The sequence below is a fragment of the Seriola dumerili genome, unplaced genomic scaffold, assembly GCF_002260705.1.
Source record: "Seriola dumerili isolate Sdu_G_001 unplaced genomic scaffold, Sdu_1.0 BDQW01000091.1, whole genome shotgun sequence".
Taxonomy (NCBI): Eukaryota; Metazoa; Chordata; class Actinopteri; order Carangiformes; family Carangidae; genus Seriola; species Seriola dumerili.
Genome location: NW_019174346.1, coordinates 4742464 through 4759925, shown reverse-complemented (window position 1 = coordinate 4759925; position 17462 = coordinate 4742464). Strand labels below are relative to the sequence as shown.

The following is a 17462-nucleotide window of genomic DNA, read 5'->3' as shown; positions in this document are numbered from 1 at the left end:
GCATTTGTCGCTGTGCATTCTGGGAGTTACAGTTTGTGCCACATATCCGTTTCCAATCGGCAACTTAGTGCAGTCAGACCGAGTCCAGCGGCAGTGACTGCTCTCTTCGCGTACAGGATGTTTTCGCGGGACTCTTGTTCAATATCTGAATATCGTCTGGTGGAGCTTGACCGCTGTCTTTGGAAATAAGTTATTTTTGGGGGAAACTTTCGCTGCTCCGCACCTAATAAAGAATAGCTAGTTAAGCGAACCGTGGCGAAGATTAGCCAACTAAGCTAACAACCATATTCAATGAGAGAAGGACACAGTGCTACTCTGCAGGTTTATTTGAACCCAGAGACTACCTTTAGCTCTTTGACAATGGTCTAGGTCTCTACAGTGAGCTTTCGTTGTTTTGTACTTCCGTATGGTGTTTAAAAGCTGCTATGGAGTACTGCAACATGGATAACAATAAGCATAATTTGTTTTGGGGGTTGAGATCCGTGCTGTTATCAGTTTCGGGAGATTGCCTTCATTGACTTCGCTGTTCCCTTACCGAAGAAGTACTATGAGGTTGCCAGGAAATATCTCAGAAGAGGTGTGTTAAGCTGTGATCACCGTTTTCATTGGCAAAGAATGTCCGACTTGGAAAGTGCTAGTTCATATTTTGGTTTGGAGGATCCGCTGTGGCTATGCATGGTCACACTGTTTATCGCATCCCTGGTTACTCTGATAGCGTATTTTATACAGTATTTCCAACAAAGGGGAGTAGGAAATAAGCGGAGAGCAGCAGAGGACAATGCGGCGAAGGAGGAAGCTGCCGCTCTGCTGGATTGGGCGCTGTCACTGAATAGCTGGAAAAGTCAATGGAGAGCAGCTTGGTGCAGGGCTCTGAGCGACGAATCAAGGAAGCGTGGGGTAAGTCTCATGACCACCAATCCACCACTCCTCTCTGTGGCAGGTGACTTCAATAAAGAAAGTGCAGTTTGTCATTGGATGTGACCGGGTTCAGATGATCTGGACAAAATTACCCCATCTATGCTCTGATACAGTTAACCTCAGTCACCTCAAATCTCACTCCATCCTTTGACATGAGATACATTTTGACACACTAATGGTTGACATCAGTATTTTCACCATACTCTGGCTAAAAGTGCATCTCCTTAAATCAACACTGGACCATGTTCAGAATAATAAAGCTAGAACATATGTAATGGTGTTGCCCAGATCATCATCATGCATGAATTTGCCCTAGGGGATAAATAAAGTATCTATCTATCTATCTATCTATCTATGCACATTTATCGGCAACAACTCAATTTTTCTGTTCTGTGAGTTGTGCAATAGGTGTTTGCTCTTCTTTAATGTTTCTGTCTTATTCCTTCCTTATCAGGGAGCTGTTCTGTTGACATTTGAAGAGGATGATCTTGAGGCATCAGAGCTCATGGTCAGCCATGTGTCTAACTTTCAGAAGTCTGCCAGGAACCAGGTACATTTAGTCATAAAGTCAGTTTGTCATAAATGCAGTTGAAGGGCTTTTGCTTCACAGCAGAATGCCTCTATGCTTCATATTTATGGGTGTTTTGTGTTGTGATGTGATGTTTTGTGAGATATGTGGATCAATTGTGCTCTCGTTGAGTGTGTATGTTGTGTTCTCCTCTCTGAAAAATAATAGTTTCTGTTCCATGCCAGCTTCACCATTCATCTGGATTATAGCAGCAGACATGTTATAGATTTTTTAGTTCCTTATTTATGTAGTTTATTGACAAAGGCTGTCCCTCGAACCAATCTCCTCTTCCCTAATTCATTTCAGAGGGAGCTACTGCATGACCAGTGCCGCATTGTAGCCTGCATTAGACAAGCATGAACTCATCAACTTTAGTACAGACGTTTCCCCCCAGTAATGTATAATTTGCAAATGAATCTACTTAGCGTTTCTTTTTTGGCGTCCACATGCTCATTGCACTAATGAAGACACTATGAATGAATACTTGTGCTTGAAAAGAGGTACAAAATGCTTGCATGACGTTCTTATAGTAGTCATGCAGATTATGTGCGAACCTGCTGCAGAATATGTGTTAAGCAAACTGCCACTGTCCAACAGGCTTTCATTTTTTAGAGAGGTCAGATAGGGACAAATTGCTCACTGTGTTACTGGCCCGGTGGGCTCTGCTGAGCTCCCAATGCAAACTCAGCTCTTTCTTTGTGGTGATCGTGATATGGACCAAAATACCAGGTGTTCTGCTTGTGAATGTGGAGAGTTTAATGAACAGAGGCTTATTTTTACCCCCATACTCTGTGTGTGTGTGTGTGTGTGTGTGTGTGTACGTGTGTGTACGTGTGTGTACGTGTGTACGTGAGCGCTTTAAGAAGCTTATATATCTGTCAAGCTCAGCACTAAGGAGCAGGCAGACAGGAATGCATCAGCACCTATGTTTATGCTTCGGTTTCCCCTTTCAGTGATTTATTACCAAACTGGACGAACACATTCACTCCACTCTGAAATCAGAATGAAAGCAATGAATAAATGTTTTTCAAGTAAAGGGACACTTTACCATTGTGTTGTAATTTACTCTGTTAAAGTTGCGTTCGACCACAGTAAAGGTGATCTGTTGTACCCACATGATTGAATCTGTTGATTATACCTTTTGAAGCTGGTGCAGATGTTCTCCTGCTTTTCACAGTGAAGTGTGAACTTCTGAGGCAAATATTTTGTTTTTGGATCTGTTTCAGCTAAAGTCAGTGTTGTAAACAGTGTGTTGTAAACAGTGTGTTGTAAAAACTGACTTTTGCTCACACTGGTTTTATTTTAGTCTGTTTGTGTCATGTTTGTTGTGTAAGAATCTTCACAGACAGTAACATACATTTAGAATCAGTGAAACTTTACAACATCTTTCACTCATGCATTGACACAGAGCATTTAGCAGATTAGTACAAATTCTTTCCCTTCCTATTTGAGTTTTCATATTACATCAGTCTAATGGTCTTACACTCTCAATTGATTTACATTACACTAATGTCTCACTTTGTCTTCTCAACAGGCCACTTGCTGCAGTGTGGTTGGGGAGAAGCTCCAGTTCTCTCTCAGTGCCACATCGACAGCCATGGCTACAGCAGATCCTTGTAAATACACGGTCTGTATAGCCCCACTGGAGATGCAGGTAAATGCTCTATGGCTGTTCTTAGGGTATCTATTAAAGTCATGAATTTCATGAAAGATTATAATACTGATTTGTTCTTTTGAGAGATACCTCTTTAACGCTGAGTCGTCAAAAGAACAGAGTTACATCCTTTGGCAGTCATTGTGGTTTACTTTAACAGGAGATTTTATTAAACATGATGTCCTGCCCGGCCCTGGCTCTCTGCTGGCAGCAGCATTAGATTAAATGGTTGGGGTATCTTTCTGTGTTTGGCAAATGGCCCGAAGACCTCATTAAAATCACTGTCAGGCCTGTTCCCAGTAAGGCTGGCCCACTTTGTCCACATTCGCATTCGTCAGCAGCCTTTTCAGGACTGATGGTGCTCTGAAATTATGACAAAATGGACTAATGACTACTTGCTCTTATCTGGAAATTACAGTGATTTATTTGATCTGTCATCCTCAAATCTGACCCTTACTCATCTCCTCAGTAAAATATTCCAATTCTCACCCACAGTAACACTCATCCCTCTTTAGACTGGGATGTAGTGTTGAAATGAAGTTGGTGTGTTGGAATATGTAATGGGTAGAGTGCATTAGGCTATGGGAAGCTTTTATCCTGTTCTTAGGTTCAGTGTTAAATCTCCACCAGTGTATAGATACAAGCAGCTATACAAGCTAACCCAATTGTATTAAGGCTATTTTTAAACCAATAAGGTGCTTGTCACCCCTCTTGAGCTCATTGTGCCGTAAATACAACCAGTGTGAGAGGCTACAGAGCTTAAGTCAGGATTAGAGTTGGGGCGTTTTTGTTTTGGTTGTGGATCCGTTGTTGTTGCAGGAACATAAAGGAAGCCTCTTGTCCTTTTTTTTTTCACTCTCACTGTTTCAGCTCAGTCTGGAAAAAGTCAGAAAGCCTTTTCAAATGTCTCCTTCCATCCACTGGAACATTTGTTAGCTTTTGACAGAGATCCAAGCTAGAATGGTCCTGACTGGTAACGTTATGAGTGCGTGGATATGTGGAACAGAAGCTCCGCACATTTACAGTATATTGACACAATAATACACCCAGTAAGCCATGGTGCGCTGCCCAGTGTACTTTGTCCTTTAACACACTACTGCACCACATGGCCTTTTGCATGTGATGAGGGACACACATGTGACATGTGTCATGCTAATGCTCATTGTTGACATGCAAATGCTACATTCACATATATGTTGTATGACTACACTACAGGGAGTCACAGATGGTCTCTTCACCATTTAAATGGCCACATAGTACATTTACGGCAGTACCCTCCTTCTTCATTAACTATTTCTGTTCTTCAGTTCATGTGAATTGAGGGTTTTATTATTATTATGATAAGATAAGCTTCCAGTTTAAGATGCTAGTTTAAACTGATCCAGGTCTTATCAATGCAGGATCTGATATTTTTCTTCTGAAAACATCTAAAAGTTCTTATTACTATCTGATGAGGCCTTAGGCTGGCTGTCGTACACTGGAATCCAGGCATGCTGAGGCATGATGGTCCAGTGTCTTTTCTATCTTCTTCGCTCATCTTCTCCCTCAGATGAGTAAGGGTTTGATGTACACCTCACTGACCTTCTCTAAGAAACCCTCTCTCTCTCTTTGTTAGGTTGGTGTTGACAATCACAGAAGTGTTATTTTATTTATTTATAGTTTTATTATACTGATTTATTACGCAGAACATGATTTCAGAGAGGGAATAAGAAAAGCAAAAAAGAACAATATTTTCATGGTGTCAAAGATCCTAACCACCTATATACTCAAATATCATTAATTACAAATTTTCTCACATCAGACTGTACAAATGAATCAAACCCACAGATTGTGGTTTGGAATAAACAAAAATACACATTCATGTTGTCAAACAAGTGTCTGCAGTTTTGAGTGAGCGTAACATTGAGGTTTGTCAACAAATTACCAATAACTAATCCACTGGGATGAATTCTTTGTAATGTTATGGGAACTGGTGACAATTTAACATCATTTATTTTCAAGTGAGGAAACAAACGTTCACAGGGACCTAACCTAACCCTAAGAAAGCAGCTGCATGAGTTACAGAACTGTGAGCAGCCACAATAAGCATTTAATATAGTTTCCTTACCCTTATTCTGAAAGTCATTACTATTTACTATGAGTGAAACGGATGAGCGTTGTATAATGTTTGATTGTGGCATCATAAGGTATCATAATTTTCTCTTCTGTGTTCCTCAGCTTGATCTACAGATGCAAGAAGGTGAAGATGAGGTCAAAGTTAGCTGGGGAGTGTCTCACCTGGAGACAGGGGAGCTGCAGGTGACGCCCAATTTCACCCAGGTAATTTTTGTGCCACAGATAATGAGATGAACCTGCTGATACACCAAAACAGAGGCAAACGCTCTGACCTGAGGAGAAATGTTTTATTTTACCAAAACAAAAAGAAATTTAGTGTTGAATTTAACTTATTGTGGGTCTGTGATAATCAGTCTTTATAGGAATAAATTTTGTTTTGTTTGTTAAATCATGTAAAGTAGTTTGATAATCAAATATTATTCAAACCAATGTGATTTTTTTTTTTTTGCACATTTTGAAAGTAGTTTCTAAGATGTGAATTGCCAAAAGTAAAACATCTTTCTTTGGCTCAGACCAGTTAAGTAAAAATTCAATTTACCAGTCAAATGAGACAGATATGGATATTGTGGGTTTTTTTCATTTAACACAATAAATATGTTTTAATATGTGTGTAATTTATCTTACACTGTCATCTCTCTCTGTCAGGACAATGCCAACACTTCCAGTGTAGCAGCCATAAAGGAGCAGTTAAAGCAGCTGTTATGTGCGACGCACCCCTCTTTGTTGCTGAGCTGCAGGTCTGCTCAGGCCTCAGAGGTCAAGGTGAGTGGAGGAGTCATACCTGATGTATGATGTCTTAACAGCAGCCACACAAGAAAGCCATGCAGGTGTGTGTGCAAGTCTGTTTTCCAGGTCATTGTTTGCTGTGCACTGCAATCTAACAAACCATATTTTAATCTGTACTTTCTCACAAGGCAACAGATTGATTAGAGTCGCAGTTATGATTCTTCTAAAGGTTTATTATAAGCATGTTAAACCTGCTGAGGTACCGTGTCTCCACACAAGAATAAAAGGATCATAAATTCAGCCAGTTAATGATGGTGACCATATGTCCACCTAAACCTCTGCTCCAAAGTCTAAAGAGTAAATTCACTAGTTTATCATGCTGCTTTTACAAAAACATTTTTACTGATGTGCACTTTGCGCAGCAATCACGTGACTTCATGTCGTGTGTTTCTGATTTGATCATCACACGTTCAACTGTAGTTAGAGTTCTTTGATTAACAACATTGCATAACATATAACACATTTGATTTGTTTTGCATAACAATACTCCTGTAATGTTTAGGAGACTATCGGGCATGATCACCACTCTCACTGAGCTTCAACAACATATTATCTGTGGAAAACTGTTTTTCTTCCTGACTAATTCATCTTGGTGTCTATTAAATGTCCAAGGTGATGGCAAATGTGTATTTTTATTTTCTCTGAAAACCGGCAAATTTCCAATTTGAGAATCTGTAACCAGGAAGTGTTTTATTAAATTGTTAAATTTAGTTATCAGCTAATTGTTACAGCACCAGCTGAGGTAATCCTACCAACTCCTCATGTGGCTTAAAGGTTTAAAATGATCAAGCAGATCAGACCTCAGTGAGGACTGAACTTGTGAGCCCATCACAGTACGAGGTAATCTCAGCCAACAGATTCAACCAGACCATTTTTTTTAAATGGCAAATCAGCCTGTACAAGATTTTTTTTATCATTCAAGGTTAAAAATGTCTTCATCTGATGCAAATCATCCATGTTCATAATGAAAATCTAATGCAAATCCTGGACAAGAGCTCACTCTGTCAGCAGGGTTGTTTTCCATAGATTTCCATGGCTATTGTTATATTGTCTTTTTCACAGTGAATAATATGAAAACACTCCTCATTCAAATTCTTGTGATGTTGAGACAAGCTAGAAGTGATTTTTATTTCCCTATAAATGTCTTTCTGATACTTACAATAAGCACACTGTTGATAGCTTCTGAAAGTAATGATACAGTTCAACCAGCTGAAAAGGTTTTTCCAGTTTAGTTTTCCCAAGGCCTTTGATCATCCTATGATGTGTTTGTTTCAGCACTGTGCAACTTATATATGAAAAAGTTATTCACTTGCTATGGTTTCTCCAATAGGAAGCCCAAAACAAAGCAGCTTCACCCCCAAAACCCCCCCGTGCCCACGACTGGAAGCTGCTGGTGAAAAACATCCGGGTGACGCTCAATCAGGAGGAAGATGCTGCAGGTTGGATGTTTGTCTCCTTCGTAATTTAGAATTACTCAGGTTCTGATGGAGCAGCTGTAGCTCTGTCTGTTCTGGCATGATCTCATCTCAGTCAGCAAACACTGACCTGTAAGACTACAGCTCGGCAACACCACAGAGCCATGAAGAAAGTTCACTGTAAGCAGTTCACTTATTGCTACAGTGAAGTCAAAATACATTGTACTGAAGTCTGTGTCTGTAAGTGTAAAACAAAAAGACACAAGTCTCTGATTTGGTGGTGGCGTCCTTCAGCTTTATTGATTAGGGACTTCAGAAAGTCACTGAGCTAAGGAGCAGTCTGACTCAAAATCCTCATTAAGCCACAACTTGTTTCTTTACACATGGTTTGTTATTGATCCTTCTCATCAACTCCTGAAATGTTGAATGTCTTTAATTATATTGTCAATCCAGGATGTGAAGAAAGTCAACAAGAGAAGCTGCATTTGGTGAATCAACTCAATAGTCTGGGGCTGTTAAAACAAATTCCAGCTCCACCTGTTTCATCAATTCAAGCTCATAATAATCCTGTAATATTAGGACTTTAAAAAGTTTGATCAGTTAATGATTACTATAGTAGCTCATTTAGGGCTGTAGTTCATGACTTTATTGAACTTTAAAATGACTTTGTCTTACCACTCAACATTGATTTCATCATATTTTTCCTCATATCAGTGTTGCCATGTTGTGAACTATTTCAGTCTGGCTTTTGTTTTTTTTGCCAACATAGTCTGTGTGTCCTGTCCCTTCAGAGAGAAGGAGTAGATTCGTGTTTCAGTTGTCATAGGTGGTAATCCACTGGTCACAGCTGATCAATGATGAATCCACCTCAGTGTCACCACACCCAGCGTGTGAATGAGATTCTCCTATGATCAGGGTGAAAACAAAGAACCAGGGTGCTCTCAGCTGTTAAAGTAGATGACAATATGCTTTTAGCTGATAAGAGGTTATTAAAACCATTGTCTAATCTTAGACTGTAACATCATCCACAACAACTTTGTTCTGCTGGTTCTCCTGATGAGTCATTCTCTTAATTGTGAGTCAGTGGTTGTCTGGGTATCTTCTTAAGTATTCTGTGCATCACTGAACACTGTGCAGCAGAGACATGACACAGCATTCAACACTTCACTCTCTGTTTTACTTCCTTCAAGTGAAGAACAGTTATACTTCACTTGTGACACTTCCTGTTTCATACCCTGTCTTCAAAGTTCTTACTGATATTCATTATGAGACGGTGCTTTCACAGTATTGGACCTTGCTGGTAGCTCAAACATCACATTGAAATGGACTTCATCTGCCTTTGCTCATCTTTGTGCGCAGAGGAAGAGCTCCTCTAATGTTTACATAATTCATCGTATAATGTAGGCTGAATTCCCATCTGTCCATTAAAGTGAAGCTATGGAAGTGACCACAGCAACTTTTCATCTTCCTGCAGCAGATTTTATTTCACCAGCTGTCAGTCAGACACTTATCTCTTGGACCACACATTGTGTTTTTTTTTATTTTTTCCTGTGTTGCAAACTGACATGTTTCCCACTGTGTTTGCAGGCAGCATGAATCCTCTGTGTGTCCTGCAGTTAGATGATCCTCCACAAAAGTTTAACACCTCTGTTTTGAAGAACACAACCAATCCTGCCTGGGACCAGCCCTTTATTTTGTAAGTATTACTGTGGAGCACAGCAAACCACCCCTGACTTTGAGATGGTGTTTTTTGTTCTTTATCTACAGTCCATGCATATGTCGTCTCTTTTTTTCTATCTCACCAGTGAATTGAATGGACGATCAAAAGAGCTCAATATTCAGTTGGCAAATGATGGACAAAATCAAGAGAGTAAGAGAAAACCCAGGACATTACTGACTTCATTTTGATGACAAACACTTATTTTGTCCATGAGCTGTGACTGTCACATGCTTTGGTACCACCAGACTGAACGAGGTGTGTTTTGTCTTTGTCAGATTCCTTACTGGGTCAGGTGTCAGTGCCTTTTGATCTCGTAAAGAAGCAGCCCAAAGGACAGCAAACATTTGCACTCATGACCAAAGACGTGGTGACCGGATCACTTACTACTGACGTAAGACCATCATCCCAGCTAACACTGGGCTATTTTCACACGTTTGCCTTTAATATCAACAGATATCCTTTAGTTCTGTTCATGTATCAGAACATTAACGTTGGGGAATTGGATTCCTCAGTTTACCTACCTGGAGCCCAGCGAGGTGAGGTCCTGGCACCCTCCGACCCCAGCCTCCAATAAGAAGGTGGAGATGGACCGTACAGTCATGCCCTGTGGCACGGTGGTCACCACCATCACTGCAGTGAAGAGCAAGCCAGGTCGACCACTCCCACTTGGACTCAACTTAGGTACAGCTCCTGAGTCCTGTGACACTACACCACTGACAACGTTCACAGACATCTGCCCCATTATTGATATATGAAAGAGACGTATAGAGGAAGTGTTGTACTGCCGACGTAAGAACAGCTTCAGCAGTTGAAAATCCAAACAGTTAGTGCAGTGAGCCTGTGAGTGTTTTCATTGACGTGGAGTTCCTGCACCAAAACAATGGTACAGACTGGAATTTCAGTTCTGAGCACCCACTAGATCTGTTGTGGTGTCACTGTAATTGGCAACAGGCCTGTTGTTGTTGTCTGCTGATGTATGATGGTCATTAGTGCCACTGAGCATTGAAAACCTTGTTGGCTCTTTTAAATGCACAGTTACTCAAAGTAATTACAGCTTTTTCACACGAATAAATATGTGGGTAATACCTTTTTGGTCTACAGCTAATACCTTCACACGTTTCTATTGAGATAATGAGATAGTTATCTATTACTTGTAAACAAATCCCTGGAAACTGCATCAACATTACAAAATAAACTGTTGAAAATTCTGCTGGAATCATAAAAAAAACGTCTGAAATATCCCGGCACGGATTCTAGATCAGAGACCATTTTTAGCCATCCAGCAGCATGGCTCTCTGGGTGGTGATGTTGGTCAGTCCACCACTTTTCTTCTCGCCCCACCAGTCGATCAAAGTTTTCAGTTACTCGGTGAAATACTTTGGTATCTGCTGGGTGTAGTGACGGAACATTTGGTACACAGATTCATGGTTCCAGAGGAAGTATCCTGCTGACTTTGGTAACTTTTACTTTAACGCCACCAAATTTTATTTATCCTGTATTTAATTTATCCAGCCTGTACCATGCAGTATTGGCGACCAAATAACTCCAACAATCCCATCAGCCTCAGTGGCACACGCTACTGACACGCTAAACTAAAATGGCAAATACATTATACCTGCTAAACACTAACCCTAACTCAAAGCACAGCTGTGCCTCAGTACAGCATCACAGAGCAGTTTGCATGAATGTTGTTACTATAATATCAGTTAGAGGTGGGACCCAACACCTCGGAAACACTGAAAATGTTAAACAGAGTAATTAGAGGGTTGTGTGTGATGTTTCCTAAAAGCCACGTGTCAGTGATCTCTGAAACTTTATAAACACTAGATTACAGCTGTACAAGAAGTGTAATTTGCTGATCTTCAACAGGGCAGGACAGTTTGACATGAGAAGAACAGGTGAAAATATCTTTAATGATGGTTGAATTATTTTAACTGCACAGGTTTCAGGGTTGTGGTGTTATTCCTACTGACTCACCGTCACATTGTAATGGCTTATTGGGACAGATGAATAGAACACGGCTGTTGTTAATGTTTTTAGTAAGAGCTGCACTTTTCATAGTATGACAAGTCAGCAATGACAGCTGAATGTGTTTATTTCTGATTTGAGCTCCCATTATGTTCATGAAGCAGTCGATTAAAATAACTTTGTTTCCTCAGATTCTGCCCAGAAAGTTGTGGCCAACAAGCCCAAGCTGTCTGAGCGGCGTGTGTCAGAGCAGACGTCTATGTTGGGGACCACAGTCAGCAAGGCGTTGTCCTCCTCTGACACCGAGCTGCTGATGCTCAATGGCACAGACCCGGTGGCCGAGGCTGCCATCCGACAACTCCACCAGTCTGCCAAGCAGAAGCTCAAGTCCCCGGTGAAGAAGAGCACCATCATCATCTCTGGCATCGCCAAAGTAAGGATGACCTCTTCACTGGAGTCTTATACTGTTTCACTTATTATTTCACTTTAGTAGAACATTTTCACTTATTTAATATACAGGATTTTAAGTAGAAGCAGAGATCTGCCAGTTTCCAGCTGTTGTGTTCTCTAACCTGTCATTGATCATGATCAGGAAACAAATAGATCTTGGTCTTGTCAGGAGCAGGAAGTCTCCTTATGTTGTTGAAGTAGACTTCATGTGCCCTGATTAAAACTGGGCTTTCCGGCTTTATTTTCCAGCCTCCGGTCCAAATTACATTAAAAGAGCAAAGCAAAGCAAATAGTTTATTTGCACAAAGGAAACATCACTCGACTGGATATTGATTTTAAAAATGTGAATATGCCTCCAGACGCCCTTGTCTCAGGATGATGAGCTAGCTCTGATGGCGGGCTACGCTGCGGCGATGGATGCCTCGATGTCAGAGGGCAGCTCCACTCAGGATGTGACCACAGCGATTGCATCAGGGACCAGCAGCCCTCCAGACACGTCGGAGCCCCATGAAGGGCCCAGTGGAATAGGCCGGCCTCCAGAGGACTGGGAGAGCCAGACGGGAGAGGAGCTAGACCATAGCTCGCTATCCATGTGTGTGTCTGAGGTGAACTGCAAGAAGAGCAGAGGTGAGAGGTCACTGACCAGCCTGAGCCATGTGTAACTGGATGGACGTGGTGGCATCGCTGATCTTTTATAGGAGTATTATTCTACAGTAAATGTTTCTTTAAATCCTCAAAAACATGTTTTTATGGCCGCCTGTTGCTCCTCAGTGATGCAGTCTGTTCTTGTGTTCCTTTCTGTCTTTCCCTCCTTCTGTGACAACTTTTCCTTTTTGATCTGTCATCACTGCCATCTTAGAGGAGAGCAGTGCTAAGCTCACATTATGTCCAGATGAGTAAGTTACTTCATGAGGTATTCTGGTGCTCTAGTGTGTGTAGTTGCTAAGAGCAGTAGAGTAGATCACATTGTTTCTCAACAACGTCAAATTCATTTTGTAGTTAATGTAACATCAGTTAGACTTTAGCTCACACGTAGATGCTTTATTTTAGACTTGCTGTGGGGCTGCCCATAGACCAGTGGTTCTCAAACTCTTCCTGCCCCCCCCCCCTTCAGAAGCTAAAGAACATTCACAAACCCCCACCCCACAATTTTTATCAATCATTAACAATGATAGAAGAAGCAAGTAATGAAAAAAGGCTCTGTGCTGAATTTTAGTGAAATAAAAGTCAACACGGTGGCACCAGCAAACTCTTCTTTATTTATTTTTCCACATAAATCAAATTCATTCAACTTAGTTTCAGTCTCTGGTTTGAGAACCACTGATAAAGACAAAGTACGGTGGGTATTTTGACATATTCAGTTGCGTAAATATATCGAAAATTATCGAAAATGCCAATAATATGAACTTATCACACAGATGATGTAGATCTGACGTCTTGTGCAGATGTGCAGTGTACTGCTCAGCCTTTTGGTGTAGGATTTTCTCATGTGAGGAGTGAGGACACTGATATCTCCATCTTCACTATAATTAATTAGTTCTCATAGTGCTGGTTTATGTTGGTTTTATATCAACCTAAACTAATCTGCAGATACCGAGGAAAAGCCCCAAAACCTGAAGGAATGATGCTTGCAGCCAGGTTGGACCATGCAGCTGCTCTCTGTTGGTTCAGTACGTGTTAACTGGAGATTAAACATGATTTTTACAAGTCAGAGTGTCCAAAGCTTGACTGAGCTCTTTTCTCAGGGGAAAGACTTACAGTCCCAAGGGGAATAAATAGTATATTTCTTTCTCCAGTGTTTCACATCCATGCCAGATTTTTTTCACCAGCAATAACAATTTCCAACTAACACGAGTTCTGTGCCACTGCTGCTTCAGCTGTCTTCAAACTGCTGCCACCTCAGATACTTCAAATGAACACTGAATATTCCTGAAGGTTTCTCTGTCATTGTTTTTGCCTTCAGTGATGTCACGTTGACCTACTCCTCGTCTCACGGTATCTTTTTTTTCCTGTCCACCGCTTCTCTGCTACAGGCAGCTTCCTACAGAAGAGTGCCAAGCTCTTCTTCCGCCGGCGTCACCAGCGCAAGGACCCGGGGATGAGCCAGTCCCACAATGACCTGGTTTACCTGGAGTCTCCAGCCGCAGTGGAGCGGGCCAGCCGAACAGCCACGCTTAGCCGTATGCTCAACCGCAAGAGTAAGAGTAAGAGCAAAGCCAACGGCTCTACCTCCATGGGGGAGCCACATGCGTGACCCCCACCCCCTTTTCTCACCTCAGTCCCTCCCACAACTACCATCAGCACCTCCACCTCAAACTTGCACTGGCAAACTAACCTACTCCCCCTAATGTCCAACCTGCATACTGGCGCTCCTGCATTGTGAATGGGAGAGCTGTGCAGATGGAAATATATCCTCTTTTATTGCCATATCCTGCTTAAGTGCTTCCTATAAGAAGCAGACATTCCACCAAAAGCAAGTGCGTGCATGTGTGGATGAAGGTGTCCTGCCCTGAACTGATGGCATTTCAGAGGATATTATTTTGCATGTTTCTTTTATTTGATTTTATGCGACATTATGAAATCTTTAAGTGCTTTTATGGCCTGGTTGCGGACAGAAGGGACTGGTGTGGGCCATCACTCTTTACCTCACTGAGGGTAAAGGGTAAACTCTCCCTGCTGTAAAACGTAACGTTTCCTACGGTGGACCAACAGGACCAAAGATGAAGAGCAGAGTGGTATTTGTATGATTTGCACAATTTTAGTACCTTTTTATTTAAAGTGCAATGACAGGAGCTACTCTCATGATAGGGACTCTTCTGTAGGTCTGAGTCATGTTCAAAGCATTCACAAAGGGAGACGATCTTTTCACTGCATAACTAGTGCAAGTGGGAGACAGTAATACGACTACTTTTTGACACTAAGACTATGAAATATGGTATTTAAATCAATTTCCAATTCACTTAAAATACTTGTAATTTTATTCCAAGTGAATAATAAACAGCTGTATGTAATGTGCATATAAAAGCTGTACTACAAAATGCAAGCCTTATGTCTAACAAAGATAACCAGTCATTATAGGTCAGTTGTGATTGGCTTGTACAGAGGTGACGTTATCATGAACCGCCAGCTCTTGAAATGAATTAATACCCTTCTAAGAGGAAACAGTGACACTGTGGCTAACAGGAAACTTTAGCTATATATGAGCATTTTATGTTTACTCCTCTCTGTCTTGTTTTTAAATGATATGCAACTTTCTTCTTCGTCTTCCCAGAAGATTCCTCCTGTACACTACTATTATCAGCGGGACTGTTAATGTGTCATAAGGGAACGGAATGAACCTTTATTTAGGGACTGTGATGTTACACTCGGCCATACTCGTCGCATTACGCACTATTGAAATTTTCTTATATGCTCATTTCAATCCTGCATTTGATCTGAATGAAATCCTCCTTTCATTTAATGTTTGATTGTTTTTTTTTAAAGATGTAGCTTTGAACACATGAACAAGAGAAAGTGTGAACATGTTTGAAAGCAACCAAATTGTTTGGCTGCCTTTTTTTTTATCCAGCTAATGATTGTATTTCTTTTTTGTTGAAGACATTTCTGTACATCATGTTAACTACTGTTTCATCAGTTATTTAATCTGCTCAGAGAACTGATGCAGCACAGTGACAGACAGAATCAACAGATTGCCTTACAGATAGATATTCTGAGGACGTTGACGCCGGCGGCCGGTCTAGACTTGTTCCCTGACTCGATGTGACTTTTCGGTCCTGAGGCCACATCCACCATCAGACCAGAGAACCAAAGGACTGTAGCGAGCTGTTGGACTGGCTCTGAGTGACGAGTGTGCCACTGTGTTTCTGCACCATCAGCAATGTCTATAATCAAGAAGCCTATGCACATATCTGAGTGTTTTCGTTAGTGGACTACCTGAGAATTAAAAACACTTACTGCTCATGACAGCACTCTTCTGCAGATACAGTGTGGGTTGTCTTTGTGTCATGGTATTTACATGGTAGAGCTGTGATCCCCTCGCTCTCTTCCACCATCATGGACTACAGTTTGTAAAAATAAATATTAAAAAGAAAATATTCAGGCTGAATAAAATCCTGTAACCATGAAAACGGGTCGTTTTAATCTTGCTCAGCTTCAGAGTCCTCGCTCCAGGCAGCCTGCAAGCAGTGGCTACAGTTATGCATTCAGAGAGCAGTAGGGCTGTATGTGATTAATAAACTGCTTCCTGATGTTTTTTTATTGGCATCTGCTTTGTGCACAGAAACTGACTGACTTGACTGTTGCTATAGAGAGTCAGTCAGTTCCCTGCAGGGATTGCAACTAATATACATATCGAGTTATTTCATTTTCAGCAATAAATATTGATTGAATAACTGAGATTGTGGTGCCGCTTTCAATTTCCTGGCTGTGGTGACTTCTCGGTGCTAATGTAATGCATAAATCTCTACATGCTGTTTTACTTCCATTTTGTTCCAGAGGCTTTTGTTCATGAAGGGTCAACAGTGCCTCACTTTGCTGGCTGAAAGTAAGTAAAGTGTAGTTTTGAGGTGTTATTGTTTCCATTTTATGGAGCCATATGCTTCTTACTTCACTACATTTATCTGACAGTTAATAATTATTTTTTGCATAGACATAAAAGAGATCATCAGCTTCTATAACATGAAAAGTGTAGAAATCTCCAATAAGTCATTTTAGTCTTGAATCCTTAAACTTTTTATTGTTTAAAAAAAAAAAAATGTTGCAGGAATATTTCAGCCTGATGAATTTTTAAAAAATTAACTTTTATAATCTAGTGCTGTGAGCTGCATTATTCGGTCTTGTTTCAAGATGCAGACACTCATTTTGAGATCACAATTTCATTTTAATAATAAATAAAAGTTGAAATATTCTTACTGCACTGCAAAATTAGAACTGTAGGTTACAGACAAAAAGCTTTTTAAGAATCAACAACTGTTTCTTACATATTAACATTGATTTTAGTTCTACGACACTACAAGGACACTGCTGCTAATATTTTGAATGCAGGATATTTACTGTTTGTGGAGCATTTTCACACTGATATTAATTAATATTAAGAAATTAAAAACTAATTTTTATTAATTACCTCAATTTCAAAGGCTGTAGAGACTGCGTCCACACCTGCGTGCTATATGGTAAAATCAGCCAGTGTGAATGTAGATTAATGTCGTATATTTACCAAGCCTCCTCTCAGAGATGTGGCCGGTGTGAGCTAAAGTGTAAAAAAATAAATAACATCAGACTAAGGCTTTGTGGTAAATAATCATTTAGAATTCCAAAGAATGAGAACTTTTCCATATCTTTTACAGTAATTATCTCATTAAATACAACCTCTAACTGCCTAATTAAAGCCTGATGGAGGTGTTTTATATCCTGACGAGCACTACAGCCCCCACAATGCACTCGGCGCGGCTCGTTTCCGGTCCTGCGCCGTTTCTGGAGCGGATTGGAACCCGGAGTCAGGATTCGATAAATGAAGGGTCTCCTGCAGAGAAGGTAACGTGTTTTCCTATAAATACAGGTCGATTTTCTATCAAACGGCGCCGCAGCTCAGAAGTGAAGGTGCAGCTGGTTCGTCCCGTCCGCTCGGAGCCTCCCTGCGCCGCCTCCACCGCTCACTGCATGGCGTTGAAGAGCATCGACTCCGGTTTGAGGGTTTGCGTCTCCGGTCCATCCGCCATGCCGACTGTTCTTTGTTACAGTTTGCCGAAGAGGAGCCGCGCAGATCGGAGTTAAAACCCGGCTAGACTTTGGGAACGATTCAAATCCTGGATCCCATCTCCTGCCCGGACTGCATACGTTAACATGCATGCTCCAGCTGTACCGCTTAAA

General features: G+C 41.0%; 1 protein-coding gene across 2 annotated transcripts; it reads left to right on the top strand.

Annotated features, from left to right (window-relative positions):
- The first annotated feature begins 80 nt into the window (after positions 1-80).
- On the top strand, positions 81-15958 carry c2cd2 (C2 calcium dependent domain containing 2). 2 transcript variants are annotated; one of them, XM_022746091.1, is made up of 14 exons: positions 81-897; positions 1373-1468; positions 3021-3140; positions 5358-5459; positions 5901-6017; positions 7372-7480; positions 9044-9152; positions 9262-9326; positions 9452-9567; positions 9689-9857; positions 11336-11577; positions 11954-12221; positions 12454-12490; positions 13628-13807. In XM_022746091.1, exons 1-14 carry the CDS (start codon positions 616-618, stop codon positions 13710-13712), a joined length of 1917 nt encoding a protein of 638 aa, XP_022601812.1. In that variant the 5' UTR covers positions 81-615; the 3' UTR covers positions 13713-13807. The 2 variants fall into 2 exon arrangements, with proteins under 2 accessions (XP_022601812.1, XP_022601811.1); XM_022746090.1 differs by lacking the exon at positions 12454-12490 and having other exon boundaries at positions 13628-15958.
- Positions 15959-17462: the final 1504 nt, after the last annotated feature.